Raw genomic sequence first — 23,354 nt, 5'->3', positions numbered from 1 at the left:
CCTTCATAAAAACCTAGCTGACCTCTATCTTCCTCCATTGGTACTACTCCCGAGCTAGATGACCATCTTTATAAGCTCCTCCTTCCGAAGCCCAACGCTACCCCCCATTCGTTAGCTTCTCCTATGAAAGTTCCCACAGTCCAATGGGGATCTCCCTTGCTGTTTTGAGCAATGATGCCTCGTGTTGGAGTAAGGAGCAGTGGATGCATTCCTTGACTCTTTCCTGTAGTTGGCACGCTCATCTGAGGCCCTGCATGCGAGGATGAGGTCACACTGTGCAGCCAAGGATGACTTGCCGGCAGGCTTCGGTGCATGTACGTATGAGAAAGCCGGCAAGTCGTTTTTGGCTACATGTTTACCTCTTCCTCTCATGCTGGACCAAAGATGAAGAAGAAGAAGAAGAAGAAGAAGCATGCGATGAAACAGAGACTGAAGTTGCTTTCTTCGCTGCAGGTTGCATTGCTTGCATCCTTTTCACTCTCCATTGTCTTCCACATAAATCTGTATCATGTGGGTGTTACTGTTGAAGGACCGAGGGCCATTCAAGTGGGAGATTACCAGAAGTCCTTGGAGGTACTCTGCGTTGTGAATGCCCCCATTGACTGAGCAACCAAAGGACAGATGAATTCTGCAGCGGGTGGACCTTCCTACAGTTTGAGATCCAATGGAACACTGTTGCTTCGCATTCTTCGGTGCTCTGTATTGATTGCCTGTGATTGTAACAGTGAAAGTCATGTGTTCTACTTTAAACTTCGATCATTTGCGTTGCATGCAAGCAGAAAACTGATATCAAGCTCCGTTTCTTTCTTTTTCACTCGATTGAAGGTTTGGGATTCTCCTGTTTCGAATGAACACATCAAATCTAGTGCAGTAGGATAAAGTTTGAAGTCTGAGGTATCAGAAAACAGCATAAATGTGTTCCTTTTGGCTTGTGATCGCAATCACAGCGCAGTAGAATTTAATGTCTGAGTCTATCGAATCTAAGAAGATGTAAGCATAAAATATGTGATATGCTATATGTAATATAAAAAAAATTTATGTCAGGATTGAAATCAACATTAGATCGGATTTACGATATGTAACTTTCAATGCTATATGAAGAAGAGGAGTCGCGTGGTGTCAGAGGGAGAGGAAGCCTTCCTTAACGAAGAGGCCGCGCACGAGGATGAGGAGGCTGAGGGTGATGCACTGTAAGTAGGCGCACAACGGCACCGCCACCCCAACGCACCCGATCAAGAACCCGTTCAGGTTCCGATCGTCCATCTCCTCTCTCTCTCTCTCTCTCTCTCTCGATCTGCATAGACTATTATAATTGTAAAAAGCAAGTTGTACAATGATATAAAATATATAGTAAGCATAAAATATTGACATATAAAGTGCTACATCATAATAAAAGGACTTACTCAATATTATCATATAGATAAAATGATAAAATTAATAATTAGTGCAAAATAGTTTTGCATTTTGCAAAATACTTGTGTGAGATATAGATTGAAAGAGGACTATGACAACAATAGTTTTACATTAATAAGAATTTAAAAAGTCCTATTACATATAAACTTTGAGTTAAATCGACATCGAATCTAATATATGTTAATCCAAACCAATTTAGCATAGGCTAATTATCATTGATTTCAAGGCAGTATCAAAACTAATATCCATAAAAAAAATATATAATCAACTTAAAAGCAAAAAAGCTACACATAAATAGTAAGAGATATTAGGAAATATTATGTTAGATAGAGATAGAAAGAGTCCCATCACCCATAATCTAAGCTTAAATTTCTATGTTGAATTGGTATTATATTTTTGTTTCTAAAAGAAAATCTATTATGTCGCATAGATAATTCTTTCTTACTCGAATTTATCATTACGTCTTAGATTAGCTACATACTATCTGTTATCCGATTCATTAATTTAATTAAATTTAAAATACTAATTCAAAATATATAAACTCGAATTAATAATAATAATATCCTTATTAAACTAACTATTATATGTAAATCTAAATTTTTACCTTATACAAAACTAAATCGAGATATCAAATACAAAGTATAAAGGTCATTTGTACAGATAAGAGGAATTAAAGAGGGCTACCCCAATGTCTCATTTAGTCTTTGGCCCTTTTCAGTCCTTCAATCTGGGAGGTGACATATATGACTAGTATCAGTGTACCACTTCACTGTCCTTTGGTCCTTTTTAGAACTTCCTCTCTTCTTTTACCATGGTAGACAATCTATCTATCTTTTCACATCCCTCAGGTCAATTGATCACTTTCACTCTCTCTCTATCTCTAGAAATAAGTGGAGTGCTTGCTGTTCTTGAGCTCTTCCACTGCTCCATGGCCTTCCCTAGTCTACACAAGTCCTCAACCACACTCCAACCTCATGGACAAGAAAAGAGTGAGAATTAATGTGAAGAACAAAACTATTGTTGTTGCCTTACTTGTTAAGATTAAATTAAACATGTTCCCAACTCAATTACTCATCAAATAATGAATTTAAGCTCAATCCTATTAGACTCAAAAGTTTTGACAAGTAGTATATTGTGAATAAGAAAAATAATGAAGGATAGATAGTATTTCTCTCTACTTCAAATTTTTACTATCCATTTAATTTCTACCATCTCCAAACCTTCTCATAAAACACCATCATAGAGTTCTACAAGAGATGAGTTTAAACATAGGATTGTGATCCGTAAAAGAAAATACTTGCAAGTTTTGCACTCGAGGAATGGATCCGATGTCCCATACTTTGGTCTTAGGAAAAGATAACATGTGTTGTTTTGCCCATTAAAGAGCTGTGGGAAATGGAGTCCACAGCAATTTGGCGTGTAGTCACCCACTTACTTACTTGCAAGGCTGGGAAGAGAGAACGCCAAATAGCTCGAATCCATAAATAGATTAGACTGAGGAATGCCACATTGTCGTGGTTGGATAGATGCCAAATCCCACTCCTTGTTTTACTTGCCGGTAAATAGATTGCACTTTGGGACGTCGCATTACTGTTGTTGGTCGCATTGTTCCTTTCATGTACTCTTTCCTTTCATCACCAAAGAGATCATGTAGCATTTGCCATCTTGCTTGCTTGGTTTTAGTGAATGAAGCTTCCACCGATAATAATAATAAATTTGATATTATTTACAAGTATTTTTATTTTAACCCCTATGCTCTATATTAAATTTAATTTTATGACGTTTTGGTCGGATCGACGTGAATCGAGCAATATATCGATATGATCAACTAGGAGGAGATTGGTATAAGAGGTAGGTTTATTTACAAGTATTATTATCGTTCACTTCTTTTTTTCTATTGTCTCTTTTTATTCTTCTTTCTTTCTATTCAGATACACATCGATATATATCGTGTGTCGATATATCGACATTGGCAAATCGATCCTAATTATAGCGAAACTCTTTGCTTCACTCGTATGTTGAGTATTCAATAGAGATAGGAAGAGAATTGAGATATTTTAAGTGGTTGATCAGAGTATTAGATTCCTCAAATTTTAAACAAAATTATGCTTAAAATTCCTCAAATTTTATTATGTACAATCATTCTAATCAGAGAATTGGAATACTATTATTATGTCAAAGAAGGAAGCAATTTGGAGCAGACCAAGCAAAGCGGAAGATGATGACCGGATACAAGAATTGGACCCAATGGCAGATTAATAGCAGCTGCCGGAAGAGGAATGGTAGGCCTGAAGCAGGTAGCTCCTCTCGACAGACTCAACTACGTGGCAGCCTTCTCTTCCTGCAAGCCTTCCCAATCTGCTCTGCTGATGACCCCTCGCAGTTACCCTACTCCATGGATAAATGTGGAAGCCACCCCTCCGGCTTGACCTGGAAAGAGAGCACAGAGGACAGTGGTGGTGGTGGTAGAGGAGGACGAGGAGGAGATTAATGTGGCTGTAACCACCACTGGGTTATTTAGGTCATGGCACACATTCAAACCTTATTTATATCTGTGCTATTTATGTGTGCTGACCCTCCTTTGATGCCCATCTCTCTCTCTCTCTCTCTCATTCCAGTGCAACCATAAAGGCTCCACATCTTGGCTTTGCTGTGACATCCAGCACCTTCTGCATGTCAATTACTATGGGGATGGAGACTTTGAAGGCCCTGAGAGCTTAAGCATCTTGTCTTCTGCAGGTCGAGATCCCACCGAGATGGGTCGATCACCTTGCTGCGAGAAGGTGGGCTTGAAGAAGGGGCCCTGGACGCCGGAGGAAGACCAAAAGCTGCTCGCCTACATCGAGAAGCACGGCCACGGGAGCTGGAGAGCGTTGCCTGCCAAAGCCGGTGAGCCGCCTAAGCCGTCGTCGTGACATGGTAGGAGAGAATTGTGATCTCTGCCATTCTGTGCAGGGCTGCAGAGGTGCGGGAAGAGTTGCAGGTTGAGGTGGACCAACTACCTGAGACCAGATATCAAGAGGGGCGAGTTCAGCTTGCAGGAGGAACAGACCATCATCCAACTCCATGCTCTCCTTGGGAACAGGTGAGTCCCCCTGCTTACTCCTCCTGTCCTCCACATATCACAAATCCTTCAGTGATTCTCGAGTTCAGCCATTACTATCTCATTGTGGATCGATGGTGGTGGATGGATTACAAGAAGAACCCTGGCTTTCTTCACTGCTTGTGATTGATCGATGGTTGATGAGAATCCCAGTTGCTGTGTTTCAGATGGTCTGCAATTGCCACCCATCTGCCCAAGAGAACGGACAACGAGATCAAGAACTACTGGAACACCCACCTGAAGAAGCGGTTGGCCAAGATGGGCATCGATCCCTGCACCCACAAGGCCAAGAGCGACGCCCTCGTCTCCGCCGACGGCCACTCCAAGAGCGCCGCCAACCTCAGCCACATGGCGCAATGGGAGAGCGCACGCCTCGAAGCCGAGGCGCGCCTCGTGAGGGAGTCGAAGCTTCGTACAGCATCCAACTCCACGATCCTGCAGCAGCAGCAGGAGCAGCCGCAGCATCAGTTGGGGTCGTCTTCGTCGTCGTCCTCCACCACCGCACTGCCTCCTGCTCTGCTGGCCAGCAAGCCGGGCGCGCCCCCCGGACCGCCTCCCTGCCTCGACGTGCTCAGGGCGTGGCACGGAGTCTGGCCGGCGAAGCCAGCCATCGAACGGGTCGACCTGGAGTCGCCCACTTCCACCTTGAGCTTCGCGGCCGCCGGCGTGGGGCTCGTGGACGGCAATGCGGCGGCGGTCAGGCATCAAGGAGGCGAAAATTTGGAGCCGGAGACCGCGGACTGGAAGTGCTTGGCGAAGGACCGAATGGACAGCTTCGCAGGGTTCTCGGTAGATGCCTTCGGCGGGGAGGCGCCATGGCTGCCGGAGCCATACACCTCCCAAGAAGGGTGCGCATGGGGACAGTTCGGAGCAGGACTCACCGGACTGCTGCTGGGTGACTCCGGCGCCCAGAAGCCTCTTGGCTACTGCGGCGATTCCTACGCAACCCGACGTGAGACCTGCGAGGAAGAGGACGAGGAGGAGGAGGAGGAGGAGGAAGACGAGGAGGAGAAGGAAGGAGAGGCGAAGAAAAGCTACTGGAACAGCATTCTCAACTCGGTCAACTCCTCGTCCTCTTCCAACTCTGCGCCGGCGCCGGCGTTCTACAACAACTCAGCTCGCGTAGATTTCCTGCGTAGATCTCCTGTGCCATGAAGTAGCCGTAGGATTCAAATCCACTACGTATAGTCTAAGATTGTGATGGGAACCAAAAAAATAAGAGGAATAAAAAGGGGATGATGTGCTCGTATTGTCCTTTTCTTGGATTCTCCTTGGAATTGTAATGTTTGAAGTATATATATATAATTGTACTGCTCCATTCCGTAATTGCTATCAAGAAACGAGTCAAGCATTTGGAGGCCTTTGCTGCAGTTGATCACGAGATCATCACCATGGCGACTGTGTTTCTGATTTGATCGACTCCTCTTTTCTTTTCTTCTTCTTGGGGATTTTGAGTATCATAAATTTCATTTGTTTTGTACCTTTGGATATGAGACTAAATCCAAGTATATACATCAAAATCTAACAGTTATAGGGAAATATAACTCTGGGAGGCACCATTCTGCGGCTTAAATCCTCCTCCGAACGCAGAGAAAGGTGTTGCAGTGTGGCGATGGCATGAACAGACACAACCCACATGCTCATAACTCCCGCTTTACCACGAAGAGAGCCGAGAGAGAGAGAGAACCCGCACGGAGTTTGGTGCAGGAAAGGGAAGTATCTAAGGTTGCATCATCCAATGAGCTTGCGTGGCTCAAAAGGCATGTTTCATGCAGAGGACAAACTATTACTTGCTGCAGTGGATCAACTACTTCTTCCTTCCCCTTTCCTTACTCCACCTGTTATGACACTCATGTGGTTCCATCAATCTATCCAAGTAAGATTTCTTGTATCTAGTAAAACAACAAGAAAGGGACATTCATGGCATGCATCAGACATCTACGTACCTCTGTGCAAGGCGGATTCTCCACGGTGGTGTGCATCATCGATACTTCTCATGGAAAAGGTAAATGAATGTTACCACAATGCTGTGTCATGAGCACATCAATGACAGTTCTCATGCCATAAATCATGTACACCATGATCGTATAGGTGTGGTCCAGAACAAGTAGTCGGTAATATTTTCTTCTCTGTCTTCTTCTTCTTCTTCTACCTCTGCTGCTGCTTGTGCTTTGATGAGCACAAGTTTTTGACTGTCGAACCAAACCAACCGACCAAGCAAGCTAAGATATGAAGGCACTCGAGGAGTACTGCCATGTGGTCAGCTCCACAGGGATTGTTGTGCATCGCCATCGCCGCCATAAAGACTCTGCTGCTGCTGTTACTTGCCCCTCTTCTCATGACTTCTTGCAACAAGAAGCTGGAAAGATGGTCGAAGCTGGGCTTGCTTTTGTACAATAACCATCACAAGTGGCTTCAGCACCACCACAGAGTTGCTGAATTGTGCGTCTCACGCTCCCAAAACAGGACAGCAGTGAGTAAATGACAGTAAAATGGGCAAAGATTGATCCAAAGTGGAAGATGAAGGTTAATGAAGGGGATGAAGTTACCTTTTCTCCAAAGCAGTCAAAGCAGCTCGAAAGCAATCGGCAGGAGGGTCATACCGGATCTTCTTTCTGGCATACTCCAAATTTATCGTAGAACTTGCTAATCAATTTCTAATATGTCATCAACACATATAGGGGGAAATTTTTTTTCTAATAATGGAATGGAACATCGAATTTATCTAACAGTACAGATATATGTTGGGAGACAGTTTCAGCAGAAAGGAGGAAAGAAAAATGAGTTTAAGAAGATCTTGGAAATGTTCACCAACTATGTTAACATACAAGTGAAAGAACAGTGGAACACTGCAAATTTCCCTTCCCCAACAACTCAACTTTCTCCTAAATGATAATATAGAGCTTTGACCTAAACAAAGTTCACAAGCATAAAGCTGATGTATGGCTTATGTCAATAGAAAAATAATTTAACATGATCTACAACTTATATTTACATCTGGAACAATGTGAATATAAGCACATGCCCTTCCAATCATTCATATTCTAAACAAGTGATATGTTGATAACTTCAAATTCATATTAGGACCCTGGTGATTTATTTATGCTATCGTGCTGTCTATATGTAGGACACCTGAGGCTTCAAGATAAGTTGAACATTGGCAGTGCACAAACAATTTCCTTTGCCTTATCCCTTAATGTCTTATACAGGTGCAGAAGTACATAGACATCATGTTCTCTAATTTTCTGAATGACTGCTGTGCTTCTCACAATTGCATATTGATGAACATAAATAATGTACATTGCATTAAGTGTAAAATTATAATACTATTTGAAATATACATGAAATAATTGTCATGTTGTGTTGTACTTCTAAAATACTTGTCATGTCAGCTTGTCCATACCTTGTTATGTCTGAATCTTGTGACCATGTCCATGCCTCATATTCCAAGAAACTCTATATATTTACTGCAGTTAAAAAGCATAGCACATCAAAATTTCTGACTCAAGAATGCTGGGACCTTTTTATAATATATATACATGTACATATATGTTATAATGGGAACTCCAAAGTCATCATGAAATATGATGAGATAAAAAGAGCTACTACATTAGGAGAAAGGGTTAGTATGGCCAAATTGCAAACATATGTTCACTTTCATAGCATGAATGGAAATATAATCATACAATTCAACAATCCATTAGCATGTTGTGAAATTTATCATCTGCAACTGGTTAGTTAACTCAATTCGATGGTCACTCAATTGGCTAGTGAAAAAAGTCAGCACAAGGCTTGACGAATTTTCACAGCAAGAAGAAGAATATATCCATTTGCACATTGTGAAAATTATCATCTGCAAGTGGTTAATTAATTGCACATTCAACTCAATTCTTGAGGAGTAACTCAAATCGTCGCTCAATTGGCTAGTGAAAATAGTCAGCACGAAGCTTGATGACTATAGCTCTGCCGCTCTACCTGCCAATTCCAAGAACATCCAAATTAAATAACATAATTTTAATGGTTTCAGACAAGCATAAATCCGACTATATCTGATATATAAAGTAACAGCCAAGATGAAAGTCTAATTCCAATAATCTAATTCAATGGTATACGAAAATTTACTGCATGAAAATTTCAATAGTATCCAAAAACCAATCTAATTCTAGTGGTTTCATGTAAGTCTAATTCCAACTGCACTGTTTTTTTTTTTTTTTTCTAAAGGCATTTGTGATGATTCAAGCTTTAACCAGCAAGGAGAAGAATTCAAACATCAAATCCATGCAAACTGCTGTAAGAAGCAACTACCTTATGCAGCCATATTCCATAATGAACACCAATTATAACCCAAGAAGTTTCTTCCCAGTATGCTGGCACTATTAAATATGCAACTGACATTACTTACTATTCTGGCACTCCTATTGGAATAGAGCTTAATTTTTTTCAACTCATCTACCAAGGCCTGAAGCAAGCTTTTCATCTGGTTAAAAAACCTAATGAAGAGCCCTACCAGGGATTGATGAACACATTGAGTAAATGGTATTAATGCAGATCAATTATGCTCTAATGAACATAAAAATCATGTTCAGTCTAATCCAGAAGATTAGTATAGTTCACAGATGGAGAAATATCTCTTTCACAAGATGACATTAGAATAATTACAGGGTCAAATGTTTTTTGGACAGAAAACATACATTATTCAGGCCAAAAACAAGTAAGCTTAAGCAGTTGAATCAACGGTTCAATTTTTTGACCAAATTCATTTAAAAGTCAGTGCACTGACAGATCCTCCCTCATAACCCTATAACCAAATCTGATTCTAACATGTTTCTAGGTATGGGTCCCTCGAATACCATTCATTAAAGTAAACTATTGGGTCAAATATGAAGCCTCAACTAGTATAAAGTAGCCTAGTACATTTGGTTTAAATGCAGTTGGATCATTTATAACAAAGATGGTCATTGGATCAGGCAAAATAAACTGGCAATATTCATATATTACTTAGAAACAAAAAAAAACATTGATATTTAGCTGCTAGTAATTGGAATATTGCACAAGCTAAAGATAAGCCTCACTGTTACAAAACATTGTTGTTGCCCTGAGGCAGAGATGAGATGGCTTGGCGAGGTGGCAGCCACTTGGTAATTCTTCCACTCGGTAAGGAGCTGGCTGAGACACAAAAAGGAAGACAAGAAAGCTCAAGCAGTTATTCTGCAGGAGAAAAAAAACCTAAGGATTCACCAGGAAGAAAGAAAGACTAACCCTTCATAAACATTCAACTTCAGTAATATTTCAAATCCTTAATGGCTGGCACTTCAGAAAAGAACTTACAAACAAAGATTCATGAAAACACATTCTCTAAAAGGGTTAATCATTCACAATGTCATGGTCAATGTGTACATTCTACTCTGGTTAAGCATACTGTGCACCAAGGAGCTAATAAGAGAAATTACTGAAAAGCAAAGATCTAAGCAACAACCTATACCTTTAAGGCACCCGTCATGATTGTGTTTCAGTGGCAATAGACATCTCTGGAAATATAACAAGAAACCATTTAACTGAAAACTATAGTCAAAGGATGAACCAGAACAGATTTCTAAAAATCCTACAATAAAGGCAGGGAAAATGTCATTGGATTGTAGTTCGTTCTTGCTACCAAATATCAGCAAAAATTTTCTATGAGAACACACAAAACAAGCAGAAATGACTCCTAAAATGATATATAGCATTGCATCGGGACTCAATGTTGAAGGGCCAGGGGCGGTTCACCAAGATTCTTCATATAAGACTGGACAAGATCTGAACCTTCTCCATTCCATAACTTTTCTACATACACCTTATTGAATCTCTGTTGACTAATGGCAAATGCCTTTAATAAGTCAAATTTTTGGGGCATCAACCCTCTTGATTGCAGGCTCTGCAGCAGCTGATACCTTGGCACCAGCCTTGAGTCCAGGCTGAAAAGCAGCAGCTAAGTGTTTGAGAGCAGGGCCTTGGTTAAGCCCACAGTTCCAACGAGGAAATCCAGCTTCTTCCGCATGTGCTCATCGGTGAGTCGCAGGAAGAGAGGAGACCTCCGGAGCATGGTGAACAGCTCTTCGTTGTTGAAGCCGTAGCTCCTGATGATTCACAGCCTTCTCACGAGGCTCTCTTTGGGCAATGAGGCGCACAGGTGGAGTGCATTGACATATTCTTTCGAGGAAGGGTCAATGCCCAGTTCCTTCTCGGCGAGGAGGAAGACGGACTCTAGTGAGTCGGGCTTGAGGAAGAGGAAGGGGGCCTTGTAAACAATGGTGGGCACGTCGACATCAGGGTGCCCACGGAGGATGTCCAGGTTGCGGCGGAGCACCTGGTCAGCGTCGGTGGCGAGGAGGCGGGGGCAGCGACGGAAAAAGGAGACGACCATGCTGTTCTTGTGCCTGAAGAGGGAGCGGAAAAAGTCGACGGTGAGAGAAAGGCGGTTCGTGCTGTATCCGAAACAAGGGGCGCAGGCCGTGACGAGTCTAGCGAGCGCCTTGCTGAGGCCGTCGTACGGGCGGAGGAGGCTGAGCGGTCGTCGGCGAGAAGGTAGCAAGGGCGGCATCGGACGAAACGATGGATTTGAATGGGGGGAGGACGGCGGTAGAGCGGAGGAAGCGGAGAACAGCGTCGGGTCTCTCGGGGGAGGTGACTCCAGCGAGCCGGTTGGCGATGGCGGTAGCCTTCTCCTCGGTATAACCGACGCGATCCATCAGATACGCCAACATGAAAGGCGAAGGCGAAGGCGGGGGACGAGGAGAGGAAGAAGAGGCGGGTGAGGAGGAGTAGAGACAAGGAGGCGAAGCTACAAAGACAGGACACCTGGAATGAGTAACGACGCACGGGAAAAGACGAAAAGCCTTCACGTCGATCACCGTCGCCATTACAAGCGCAGGCGGCGGACGGGTGAGAGTTGTAGGGTTTTAAGCGGCATCCTGTACGCGACATGCGAGAGAGAGAGAGAGAGGGAAAGAGAGAGAGGATATCTCTGCTTTTAGATTCGCGTCGTCTTGATGGAGTCGGCAACACATCACACAAATAAATAAATAAATAATATTATAAAAACAAAAAGGGTGAGGATTTTATGGGGAATTTGTTGATTGCAAACCAAATTGATGCATAAGAATTTTTATTTTTATAACCATACTTGAAGTAGAGATTAATGTGCTAATGAAAATAAAAATATTAGACATGAGATCTATATTAATCCATAAATGAAGGAAAAAAATTATTATATACTATTAAATAAAATATAAAGTAAACCTTAAATGAGTGAATATTAATGATATAAGGAAATGGTAGTATATATACATCTTCAAAATATTTTACTAAAATTTTATAAATAAAAAATTAAATTTTTTTATTATTGAATGGGAGTAATAAATTTCTTTATTAGAGAAAGAAAAGGAAGAAGAAAGAGAAACTTGGCACCATATTAACCTTGATTTTTTTGTCTCAATATAACACTTTTGATGATGATGATGATAAGCACATACAAAATATTATTTAGGACATGTAACATTATTGTTTGTACTTAAATCATTGAAAATAATAAGGCATAGTGTTGGTTGGGCACTTAGAGCTTGTTAGTCTTAGCCAGGAGGATGACAGTGCCTGAAGTGACAGCAGGGATGAGTATGTCATCAGACACTCTTGCACCTCCAGGGATGAACCTCTTGAGGAAGAAGGTACATATGGGAGCCCCAAATATGAAGAAGATGGTCTCAAGTGCTCCTTTCCCCATGGAGAAGCTCTCAAATGTTATCACATCCTTGATGATGTTTTTGAACTCCTCCTTCAACAAGGCTTTGTTCTCTCTGGGGTGGTGCTTCTGCAAGGAAGTCATAACATGCCAAGTTGGTAGGTGAATATAATCCAATCTTAGTGTGCATCATTCCCTATTATGTTTGTCAATAATAATTATGCATGGAAAAATTGTAACTAATCTTAGTTAGTCAATAATAATTATGCATAAGAAGATAAACATCATCAATTTTTTTCTTACCTCGAAAGCAGACTTTAAAGCATCACTTGATGGCAATTTGAGTTGAATTGCCCCTTTGCTCTCACTAAGCTTTCTGTCAACAATTGAAAGAATAATTAGTGACTTCATTCGGGTAAGTTTCCAAATAATAATGAGGTGTGCAATTCAAATAATATAGTGGAAATCAATGAGTATGTAAAAAAAAAAAAAAAAAAAAGAACAATACATATGTTTCTAATTTTGTTTGCAAAAATCAAACACATATTAGTGTATATTCAGCATCTCCAAAGGAAGGTTTGGCTCTCAGCTTTTATGACCATGTGTGTTGTGAGGCTGTTGTTATCTCCACGCTATATTAGGATCAATTCATCTTTAAGCAGAACATATCTTTCCTATGACTGATTTCACATGCAATATAATCAATTTCTAATGTAGGAATAATGATGAGGTTTTCTTGGATAAAATAATCCTTTTCAAAAGGCTCCTCTGATCTTAAATCTTTTATAGCATGGTTTAATTTCACTGTCTTTTCCAATTATATTGACTGATGAGTCTTTGGGCATGGGATAAGCATTGCTTCTTAAGCTTACAAGTCATGTTGGCTATGATGGACTACATATATCATAATTTGACTTGTGGCATCAAAAGAGAATTGAAAACTCAAATTCAAATGTCAAATTCAAATACCTTTTGCAGCTACAAGCTATAAAGTCTTGAAGTCCAACATTCTTTTCCTCACATTATTTCATAAGAGCCATATATATTTTTTGCCATATTTCATAAGATATATTTCCTACAAAGATATGTTTTAGTTCAAAGATAACTTGATGTAAACAACACACTTACACAAGAAAGAGACCGAAAAAAAGGAGAGACTAAATATTGGAAAACTTACTCCATAATCTCATGAAGTGCTCGGTAGAAGTCATCAAATCCTGTCACATTCTTGAAACATGAATCATAATGTTGATTTATTAATTCCACAAGATCATTTTGGAGCGCTGCCGAAGCCTTGGTCTTATTTGCTGCATAAAATTTCACAAAAAATGATTACGATATTCATGTACACTTATTTTGCAAAATCCATTCGCCCTCACTTGATTTAGGACATAACAATATATGGGTAGGAAGAACTAATGTGAGATCAAACAAGTTACCTGTGGATTCCTTGTTGCTTGGGGTTGATGTGCTCATGTTGTCTGTGTGTTGTATGCTTTGGTGATGGGAGTTTGATATGCTCAAGGCTGGCTCTGTAGTATGCTTTGACGGTAGGAGTTTGATATGCTCAAGGTTGGCCTTGCACACCAATATATACAGGAGAAGACAAAGTTCTTTGGGTGCAGCAGTGACCATGGTATTACCCTTGGAGGAAGAAAGGTTGTGAGCAATTAGTAGTAATAGGCAAGCAAAGCTATCATGTAGTTGAAGCAAACACAGATTCTGAAGGAAATTTGTAAGAGAAACTAGCATAATCCATCACAATAAGCTACCCAAATCCTTTTGATTTACTTTATTTCTTAACAACACTACATATATATATATATATATATACCTTCAAAGATACGATATTATAATTGATTTCTGTTAGTTAATCGCGAATACAATGAGTAAAAACTCAATTTTTAACATTAGTACTCCCTAAAAAAAAGACTGGAAAACACAAAGGATCAAATAGCTGATAAAAATAATAAAGAATATTTTAAGGATTTAATTTGATTATATTTTTTAAATTCAGTGATAATCTATCAAGAATAATTAGAATGAGTTTATTGGGCACATATCAATAGGAGTTACATATAGGAAGGATTTAGATATGTAAAATCTAAAATTTTGGAGATACATATCTAATATAAAAAATTAGAGGGGCAAATATGTTATTTCATATAAGGGCTCCTAATTCTTCTTTGACCGATGGATTGGGATCAGACGGCAAGGAGGGAGGGAGATGGAGGTGCAGAGCAGGTTGGTGATACAACACTCAACACCTATAAATGTTCATCTGGAGAGATTTTCTTGGTTCATCAGTGCTTCCAAATAGCTGAAAAGAAGCCCTAAATCAGAGGATTGATTCATGTAGCAAATGTGTTTGTGATGTATTTATTATATATGTTTTTATCCACAATCTACCAAAAAATACTGTAAGAAGAGGGGATCACTGCAAGCATCATCTATCAACACACATACAATTGATCTGTAAAAAAGCAAGGTAGTTCAATTCAACTCATTGAAGCTAGGTAAATCATTGGACTCAAAAGAATGATTCAGCATATGCAATCTTAGTACTGTTTTCTAGTTAACTCAGTGTGAGTTGGGTGGAGCTACTAGTATCCACTAAGGTTAGTGAAACATGTTTGGTCACTCAAGGTTATATCAGTAGAACTCAAAACTTCTGGTCCACTATATGACATGATGAGATCTAAAGAATGGTGAGACAAATAAAAAAAATGAAGAGCCAAATCAGCTCCTTGTCCATTTAAATAGTAGAAATTTTGTTGTGCACATATAGAATAGCATAGAATAGACTGACACATGACTGCAATCACATGACTCAGAAAGGCAGATTTGAAGAACTTGGATTTTGGCTGGGGTTGGAAGTGCCATTCAGATGTCAGCTGATGATACCTTAGCTAGAATTATTGGCATACTCATCAGCTGGGCATGCTTTGGCTACTAATTTAAACTATGAATGACCACTAGGAAACAAACAAATGGGAGTTCATTGTTCTGAAAGCTGTCTCTCTCTTAAATAAAAAATATAAAAAAACTTCTCACAAAGAACTTCCACATCCATGCAAGAGGACTCACTATAACAAGCAAGATTCCTATTGATGTCAATTAATTCCTTGCTGAACAGGAAACACCACTACCAAATTACGATCCGATAGATAAATTTTACCAAATATTTACACTGGCCGAGTATGGGTAGAAAGAAGTAAGATTACATGGAAAAGAAAAGTGCAAATGCACTGAAGTAACTATCTTTGCTTCATAAAGAGTATTTTCTTCTTTTTGTGTTCAAACAACATACACATAGCAGAATGCTTCCATAACAAAGAACTTATGTGACTGTGCTTCCAGAACTACACGAAATCCAACCAAAAGCTCCTTAACTTGTGATACTTACTGCAAAGCTATACTAAGATGACAACAATAGCACATGATTTTAAAGAAAAAGGATAACCAATGTGTGAGCTTCCTAGAAGCAAGTCAGGGTGCTAATAGAATGAGAAAATAGATGCACCGGAATCTAATTCTAGGATTCATTATAGGCCTGTAACTGATTCAATCAAAGGATATCTACAGAATAGTTGATGTTACATCAGAATGAAGACCAAACATTTGAGTTTTTAAAGCTTAACCAAGGAATTAAATTTGCAGAGAATGGCTCAAATCGACAGCATAAAGTTCTCGGTGGCTTACATAACAATAAATACAAATTAGAGCTAATGTGCTTAGCCATATATAGCCTAGGACCACTGTTTTGTGGTTTAAACAACATTAAGCATAGACAAAATGTTAGGATAGTAATTCACAATAGAAGCAAGTCTAGATAAATACAATCATATTAGATTTGTAGAGATCCAAGTGCCAGCATGTGGTTTCTAGAACATAAACAAGACTGGGAAAGACTTTTATGGAAAAGGGAAAATGAGAACAAACCATCATCAACCACAGAAACCAATATTTTACTTTTTGTTGTAATCAATAGAAAAAGCAAATTTACATCAACACATAAAAAGAAAAATTATGCACATGATATGGTTAAAAGAAAATTCGATTATTGTTGTGTTTTGCCAAGCATCATGCTTAGGAAAATATGCTCACTCTTCTTTTTTCCAGTCATACATACTAACATTCAGTTGTATCTCCTTCAATCTTGTATGGCTCTTTGTTTCTTTTTTTTTTTTTTACCTTTGCTTTCATCTTCTTGTTGTACATAAGACCCTCTCAAAGGCAAAAGTCTCAGCAAATTGGAAAAACGACTTGGTTGAAGCTCATCTTGGAACCCAAGCCTCCATCTCAAGATCAAATGCCCAGATGAACAAGTACTTTGTTTTCTTTTTTTCTTTCCGAAAACGCTTTAGCTCATGTTATAACACCTCCACTGCAAATCTATAGTTAGAGAACAAACATACTCTCCTTTAAGAAATAGATCAAAACAATTGCTGCAGCATCAAATAAGACATAGGGAATAGAAACATAGTAAAAGGATGATCAACAATAAACAAGATCAGAGACAAAGTACATTCTTCTCTCTAATCATTAAGGATTTGACATTATAATCGTGATGAGGTAACGACAATCGTATATATCAAACATTGCAAGATTACAGGAGAAGATACAAGTAGAGATCAAATTTACCCCAACCAACAGAGCTGGTCATGGAGCACTCGATCCCCAACCGAGAGACCACAAGTCAGGATAGCCCGCATTGTGACTGGAATCCACCAAATCATCCGATTTACCCAATTCCGCGGTGGCGGACTCCAAAAAGAAACAATCTTTCCGTCCATTGAACAACAAGACTCATGGAGAATGGGCAAGGGAGGGCACCGACAACCGCCGATCGCCTCGCACCGTCCGACTCAGCTGCGATCTCTTGAAGACGAGGAACCCCCCGAACGCCACCTGCAGCACCACGGCCACGACAAGAAACGCGAGCCCGACCTTCTCCCCGAGATTGAGCTGCTTGGGGTTCCCGGGCGGCGCGGCGCCCGCGTCCGCGCCGGCCTGATGCTCCAGGCGGCCACGGGGAACCCGGGGATGCGGCGGAGGGGGCGGTGGCGGCGGTGGCGGAGGCGGCAGCTGGAGGCTGGTCGAGGCCACCTGCTTCGGCGGCGTGCGGCGAGGGGACGGCGACCGGGAGGGGGAGGGTGAGGGAGAGGGAGAGGGAGAGGGGGCGAGAGCGTCGCCGGCGGAGAGGAGGAAGGGGAGGAGCAGGGCGAGAGCTAACGATCGCGTCTCCATGGAAGGAGGGAGGACGGATCAAGGGTTCCGGCCGTTAGCGGACGACTCCGACTCCTTCCGGCGGGCGCGGGACCCACATAAAGCGGAGGAGAGAGATGGCCCAATGTTCCCCCACCCCCTCTCTCTCTCTCTCTCTCTTTTGTGTCCGGAAACAATAAGAGAGATCGGGAGAGGCATCTTTTTAGTACCGCATAATATTTTTATGCGGCCCGAAAGGCGTCTACGCTCACATTATGCGGTCTCGTACTACGCGACAAAAGTTTCGTACGAAACTCCCCCTTCTGTGAGCAAGTCGCGCCCATAGTCGGCCCTCACCACGAAGTCGTGAGAGGAGTCGCTCCGATGGGCGAAACACGACGACTCTTCGGTCATCCGGTGCCACGGAAGGCAATTTCCTTTTCAATGACACTTTTCTTCTTCCACCAAAACATAAAAAATATATATATATATATTAATTTTCCTACACTTCATAAGAACAATAATAAAAGAATATAATCTACTCACTATGAAGAGTAGATTAATTGTTCATTTTGTTCAGTCATGGCTTCTTACAAGAACACTAAAATAATCTACTCACTATGAAGAGTAAACATGGATATTTCATATAATAATGTAAGCATAGTATGGAATGCAAGGCCAGAGAATAGGGAGGAATATAATCTAGTTTGGCAGAAGTCCACTTCAACCTACTGTTAACAACAGCTTCCATAGGCAGTGCAAGCCATCAAGTTATAGTAGCAGAAAACAACAAAGGAGTAACAGGATCCAATCAAAAGGCAGGAATGTTTGAAGTAGCAAGAGAGTCAGTCACATACAATTTACCATGTTGTGTTTATACAGTCTACAAAATGGTGAATCAAAATTCACATGATTTTGGTTACTGCTGGGAAGCATACATAAAACATCAGAAACATTGAAACTTCAAGGAATACAAGTTAATGCTACTTGAGTAGCAATCATGAAAATTCTACCTGTTGTATTCGAAAAGGTTGCCTGTTGTCATCATGAGTTATCAGAAGTGGATGGCACAAACAGGAGAAGCACATCTCATCCTCCTCGTCATGGGTACATCAGAATCTTGCTGGCTTCATAATTTAACAGCATCTTTTTGCTCTTACCTATTTTAGCAACAAACTGATGTCTTTGATTATAAATCTCTTCGATAAGCTATCCCCATAGCCACACAAGTAATGGCTATAATCTCAGCATTCTTTCAGCTGCAAAACGTGAAAAGAAAGAACCCCATGCTCGTATTTTGGTCAGTTGATGATCGGTACAAGTGTGGGGCTCGAGTGTTTCACAACATGCGACTTCCACATCACATTGGATGTGTTGAATTGCCAATGAGCCAGCAGCTGTGTACTTAATAAGAGGCAGAACAGATTTGGCTAATCAAAACTCTGAAAGCTTCCATAGCAGCAGTACTATGTAACTCCACTTCAGATTTGCGTGCTTGTCTGATTGCACGGTGAGTGGAAGTCAGCCACCACTTACAGAGGCAACGATGGCACGGTGAGATAAGCTTTGAAGGGCCAGTGAGAATGGCAGGTGCAGCAAGTCTAGGCACATGGGGACCGTGATCATGCCATCATATGGTGCATAATGGTGACCTAACACTCATTGCAACCAGCCTTTTTCCTGATGCTGATGAAGTTGATGATTATTTTATTGAACCCATGCAACAGCCTCCAATGGTGCTCTTGTTCTGGTGCAGCAGCCAGATCCACATCATGCAAATGGTCACGGGGCTCCTATCGCCACCAAACCACCACCAAAGTCCCTCTCAACTCTTCAGTGACCTGTACTTGCATTCTGTCATATAAGAGAGACTGTCCACTTGAGACTGCATCCATAGGCAGAAGCATTCAGCTCACACAATTCCTCTTCAAACATGCGTGGAAACCCAAGCTGCTGTAAGAAGACCTTTAATAAGGGGTCTTGGAGTGCTACTGAAGACAAGATCCTCACAGACTACGTCAAAGCTCATGGAGAAGGGAGGTGGGGAAAGCTTCCCAAAAGTGCAGGTTCGAGCAAGTTCTTGACTAGAATTGGTGGTTCTTAATGCTTTCCATCTGCAGCATGTAGTTAATTAGAGGACTTTCTCTTCTCTCCTCTTCCTGAAAAAAGAAACAAGATAAAAAGTAGTATCTTATTCTCTTCTTTTGTTTCTGGACTCACAAAGGCTTATATCTACTTCTCTCTTCTTTAGACAAACTATATCTTGACATTTTTCTTTTCAAGTACGAAAATTAAACACAAAGTATTCGGGCAAAAATGTATTTACCAATTGCATAGAATGTAGCTTGTCATCCTGGATTTCTTCTCATACTCTATGAATCGCATTCACTTCATGATCCAAATTTGGTGTTGTTCTAGGCCTGAATCGATGCCCGAGGAGCTGCAGGCTCCGTTGGCTGAATTATCTGCGCCCAGATATCAAGAGGGGAAACATATCTCATGAAGAAGAAGACCTCATCATCAGGCTTCATAATCTCCTGGGGAATAGGTCAGCTAATCTCCTTGCAGACAATTACAGAAATGATTCCTTGCTAATATTTCCTCATGTACAACTTGAAGGTGGTCTCTCATAGCTGGAAGACTACCCGGTCGAACAGACAATGAAATCAAGAATTACTGGAACACAGTCCTAAGGAAGAAGGTAAAAGCTTGCTCAGTTGGATCGAAGAAGATCATGCATTCAGACAAAGATGAAGATGGGAGTAGTAAGAGCCAAGAAAAGGTTATATGTCAAGAATTTGAGAATTCAACCAGCTGCAATGACGCTTCTGTGAGCAGTCAGCATGATGATAGAAATATTTGTAAAAAGGAGTCCAAAAAATCAGTGGTAAGTGGAGAAATTCATTTGGATACCTATTTCTTAGGACCTGAAGATTGTGACCCAGTGATGGCTTCAGTGATTGAGGAGTCCTGCACAAAACACCCTCTGGACATAGACTTCTCCGAGATCTTTGGGGACAATCTCCAAAAAGACATGAGAATTTGGGGTATTGTTGATGCTCCTGAGCCCCATGATATTATGTTATTTAGCAATGGAATATCTGACAGCTGGTTTAATGGGGATGACATACAACTATATGGTGGTATCAATCTTGAATCATTCACTACACTATTCCCGTCTGAATCAGAATTTCTGGGCCTGTGAAGTGACATGGTTCAGAAGTGATAGCTCCTTCCCAAAAAAGTAATGCCCCAAGGATGTTGGTATCATATGATAGTATATATTTTGTCTCTTTTGTTGCAAAAAAATTACTGTTTGAAATAAATCTATTGCACTTTGTTCTCACCTTTGTTAACTTCAAATTGCCGTTTGGCTGCTCAAACTGGTAATGAAAGCAAAGATGCAAGACATACCTGAAAGATATGTTGATTGAATGAATACGTAGTCCTCTTTGCAAACACCAGGATGCCAAAGTGGGCATTGTTTTCAGGATATGCTTCTTCCTAACATCATAGGGAGACAAATTTTGGAACTTCAACTTTATGCTAATGCTTCTGAGTCCATATATTTGAAGACGCCATGCGATAGTGCATTTAATAATTTATACATCCCTTCACACAGATCATGTCCTTATAATTCCAGCCGACTCAAACATAGACACAGTGTTTTGAATCTGTCGGTTCCATGCATGTGCAAGACATACCAGAAGGTCTTGGAGGCCCTAAGAAAAATCCAAGGTTCATCGGTAGGGCGGATAGGCAGCAGCTGGAATCTGGTTGTCAAGCAACTCCATCGTCTTGAGCAAATGAGAGTTCGTCTCTTGAGAAGTACCTTCAAAGTTGCCTAGAAGACAATAATTCAGATCTTGGCATAAGCATGTGGAGAAAATTTGTGTTTTGATTTGTAGTAATGTTAATGTCTTTTTATACGATAAAACCTTTTTGTTGAACTGAACTTTGCAATATGATAACTTTAGATCCACAGGAAGTTATCTTGTTGACTAGAAGGTAGTGTCATTTTGAATGTTAAGTTCCACTGAATTAATTTCTTTTGCTTTGATAACATGGACAATAATACAGACTGTACAACCAACTATAAGATTCAATCTTTAAGTTCTATTTTAGAAGTACAGCTTTCATTTGTCTAAGTTGATTAAGATGTCAAGACATGATGTTTACATGCTGTTAAAACCTAATGGTTCCTTGGGCATTTTATGCACATTGGTAAGAAGTTCCCAATATTAAAGAATGACCTCCAAAGAATCAAATCCAGACCCTACGAATGAGATATCTCATAAGCATGCTGTGGCTGACCTATCAGGAAATACCATCTGCAAATAAAAAATTGCTCAAATAGAAAACAATAAAAAGATTCCATTCTGAAAGGGACCATATATTTTCACATGCTAACTCTATACAGCTAAGGAATGATGATGATGTCTTCAAGTACTCAATTGCTCGAATAGAAAACAAAATCAGTACATAATTTAAATCTCAAAGTGATGCTTAAAGAGAAAAATCTCAAACATGGGATCCTGTTGTACGTAAGTGTGACCTTCTGTGAAGATTCGTAATAAAGCTCCTTGATGAAGCTTGAGATTTAGCTGCATCCTCAAAAGAAGCAGCAGAAAAAAAGAATTGAAGGTCTAAAAAGTCAGTGGAATAACTGCAAACAAGTGATGCAGAAAAAAAGTATGCAAGTACTAAAACAAGAAATAAGTAAATAACTGCTATGACAAAGACTAACAAAGATACACCATTCAATGGCCATAAGAGATATTCCACTATAAATATCAAAGTAGAAGCTAAGATAAATCTCCTTAATGCCATCTACTAACCTAAACCTACCAGAATTTTAAGACCTATATCAATTCAAACTTCTCAGAAATTTAAAAAACTCATCGCTTGGTCAGCATCATCTAGGTATTAACTACATATCCAAATTAAAGTTCATGAGATCTGTATAATTGATCAGCGTAAGTTAGCAAATTGAACCTCAACCTAGGCATTGGTCACAAATGATCATATTGTCTTTACCTGAACATAATGTTCTTTCGTGTATAGGAAAGTGCACAATATATATTGAAAAGGAATGCATACCATGAGCGAAATGCACGAACATATAAGATATTGTTGCAATGTTCTTATCAGATTCAAACTAGATCATTTCTCCATGAGAGTGATGTCGTGGGCCCTTTTCTTTCTTTTGCCCTGTTCACAAAAATGTTGTTCATGACCCACAGAAGGCTTCCAACTTTGCTATCATATTAATTGTTTGACTCTGATGTTCAGTAGCCTGATCTGGCATTTTTTCTCCTCCATGAGGTTCACTAACTGGCACCACACATTTCTCTGATTCGGCACCATATACGCATTCTTCGCCAATTACATCCTTTCTCCTTGCACAAATAGCTCCCTGCCTTTCTTTGACTCAGACTTGGGCATTGGCAAAAACCATCAGGCCTATTCCTAGTGTCCCTTTCTTATCTGATACTCAAAACTTTGGGAGTGCCTTCAACATATCCCTTGTTCCAACAGGGAGCTTATCTGGCTTAAAGGCAAAACTCAAAAGGACCACGTCAGATCAAGCACCCCATGCCAATTGGACAGCCAAAACTCCCTTGATTATAAAGGAACTTCCATGACAATCCAAAAGCCTATCAGAGCTAAACCCATCAAGGAAGCAAGCCAAAGCATGCGCATGCTCAAATTCCCCTCACCATGACAATCCAAAAGCCCATCAGAGACAACCCCATCAAGGAAGCAAGCCAAAGCATGCATATGCTCGAATTCCCTTAACCACTCAAAAATATAACTAGGTGGCATCCCAAAGACATCTTGAAAATTAAGAACTGAAATTGCATATCTACACAAAATTCCTCAGCATTGAAAAGAGCAACAAACGCATTGCAC

At 40.4% G+C, this 23,354-nt stretch overlaps 4 protein-coding genes across 4 annotated transcripts; 2 read left to right on the top strand and 2 right to left on the bottom strand.

Annotated features, from left to right (window-relative positions):
* Positions 1-3,896: 3,896 nt before the first annotated feature.
* LOC103988198 (transcription factor MYB106-like) lies at positions 3,897-6,099 on the top strand. The gene is made up of 3 exons (XM_018827823.2): positions 3,897-4,302; positions 4,369-4,498; positions 4,684-6,099. Exons 1-3 carry the CDS (start codon positions 4,170-4,172, stop codon positions 5,669-5,671), a joined length of 1,251 nt encoding a protein of 416 aa, XP_018683368.2. The 5' UTR covers positions 3,897-4,169; the 3' UTR covers positions 5,672-6,099.
* A 5,911-nt stretch (positions 6,100-12,010) lies between these two features.
* LOC135614265 (uncharacterized) lies at positions 12,011-16,614 on the bottom strand. Its single transcript, XM_065111426.1, has 5 exons — positions 16,428-16,614; positions 13,673-13,877; positions 13,411-13,540; positions 12,537-12,609; positions 12,011-12,362 (listed from the first exon to the last, which is right to left on the bottom strand). The coding sequence occupies exons 1-5, from the start codon at positions 16,452-16,454 to the stop codon at positions 12,108-12,110; spliced, it is 690 nt and encodes a 229-aa protein (XP_064967498.1). The 5' UTR covers positions 16,455-16,614; the 3' UTR covers positions 12,011-12,107.
* A 428-nt stretch (positions 16,615-17,042) lies between these two features.
* Positions 17,043-17,483, bottom strand: LOC103988197 (uncharacterized). Its single transcript, XM_009406754.2, has one exon. The coding sequence runs from the start codon at positions 17,481-17,483 to the stop codon at positions 17,043-17,045; it is 441 nt and encodes a 146-aa protein (XP_009405029.2).
* A 1,890-nt stretch (positions 17,484-19,373) lies between these two features.
* On the top strand, positions 19,374-20,849 carry LOC103986782 (transcription factor WER). Its single transcript, XM_009404876.3, has 3 exons — positions 19,374-19,507; positions 19,860-19,989; positions 20,061-20,849. Exons 1-3 carry the CDS (start codon positions 19,375-19,377, stop codon positions 20,644-20,646), a joined length of 849 nt encoding a protein of 282 aa, XP_009403151.2. The 5' UTR covers position 19,374; the 3' UTR covers positions 20,647-20,849.
* Positions 20,850-23,354: the final 2,505 nt, after the last annotated feature.

The sequence above is a fragment of the Musa acuminata genome, chromosome BXJ2-6, assembly GCF_036884655.1.
Source record: "Musa acuminata AAA Group cultivar baxijiao chromosome BXJ2-6, Cavendish_Baxijiao_AAA, whole genome shotgun sequence".
Taxonomy (NCBI): Eukaryota; Viridiplantae; Streptophyta; class Magnoliopsida; order Zingiberales; family Musaceae; genus Musa; species Musa acuminata.
The sequence above is the reverse complement of the archived record's forward strand: the minus strand, read 5'-3'. Positions and strand labels throughout refer to the sequence as shown.

Excerpts from the sequence above, each read along its gene's own strand:
- LOC103986782 (XM_009404876.3), top strand. The coding sequence starts at position 19,375 with ATGCGTGGAAACCCAAGCTGCTGTAAGAAGACCTTTAATAAGGGGTCT. Across the intron at positions 19,508-19,859 it reads AAAGCTTCCCAAAAGTGCAG|GCCTGAATCGATGCCCGAGG; the intron begins GTTCGAGCAAGT and ends GTGTTGTTCTAG. Across the intron at positions 19,990-20,060 it reads CATAATCTCCTGGGGAATAG|GTGGTCTCTCATAGCTGGAA; the intron begins GTCAGCTAATCT and ends TACAACTTGAAG.
- LOC103988197 (XM_009406754.2), bottom strand. The coding sequence starts at position 17,483 with ATGGAGACGCGATCGTTAGCTCTCGCCCTGCTCCTCCCCTTCCTCCTC.
- LOC103988198 (XM_018827823.2), top strand. The coding sequence starts at position 4,170 with ATGGGTCGATCACCTTGCTGCGAGAAGGTGGGCTTGAAGAAGGGGCCC. Across the intron at positions 4,303-4,368 it reads AGCGTTGCCTGCCAAAGCCG|GGCTGCAGAGGTGCGGGAAG; the intron begins GTGAGCCGCCTA and ends CATTCTGTGCAG. Across the intron at positions 4,499-4,683 it reads CATGCTCTCCTTGGGAACAG|ATGGTCTGCAATTGCCACCC; the intron begins GTGAGTCCCCCT and ends GCTGTGTTTCAG.
- LOC135614265 (XM_065111426.1), bottom strand. The coding sequence starts at position 16,454 with ATGTACAACAAGAAGATGAAAGCAAAG. Across the intron at positions 12,610-13,410 it reads GCACTTCATGAGATTATGGA|AAAGCTTAGTGAGAGCAAAG; the intron begins GTAAGTTTTCCA and ends AATTGTTGACAG. Across the intron at positions 12,363-12,536 it reads CTTTAAAGTCTGCTTTCGAG|AAGCACCACCCCAGAGAGAA; the intron begins GTAAGAAAAAAA and ends ACTTCCTTGCAG.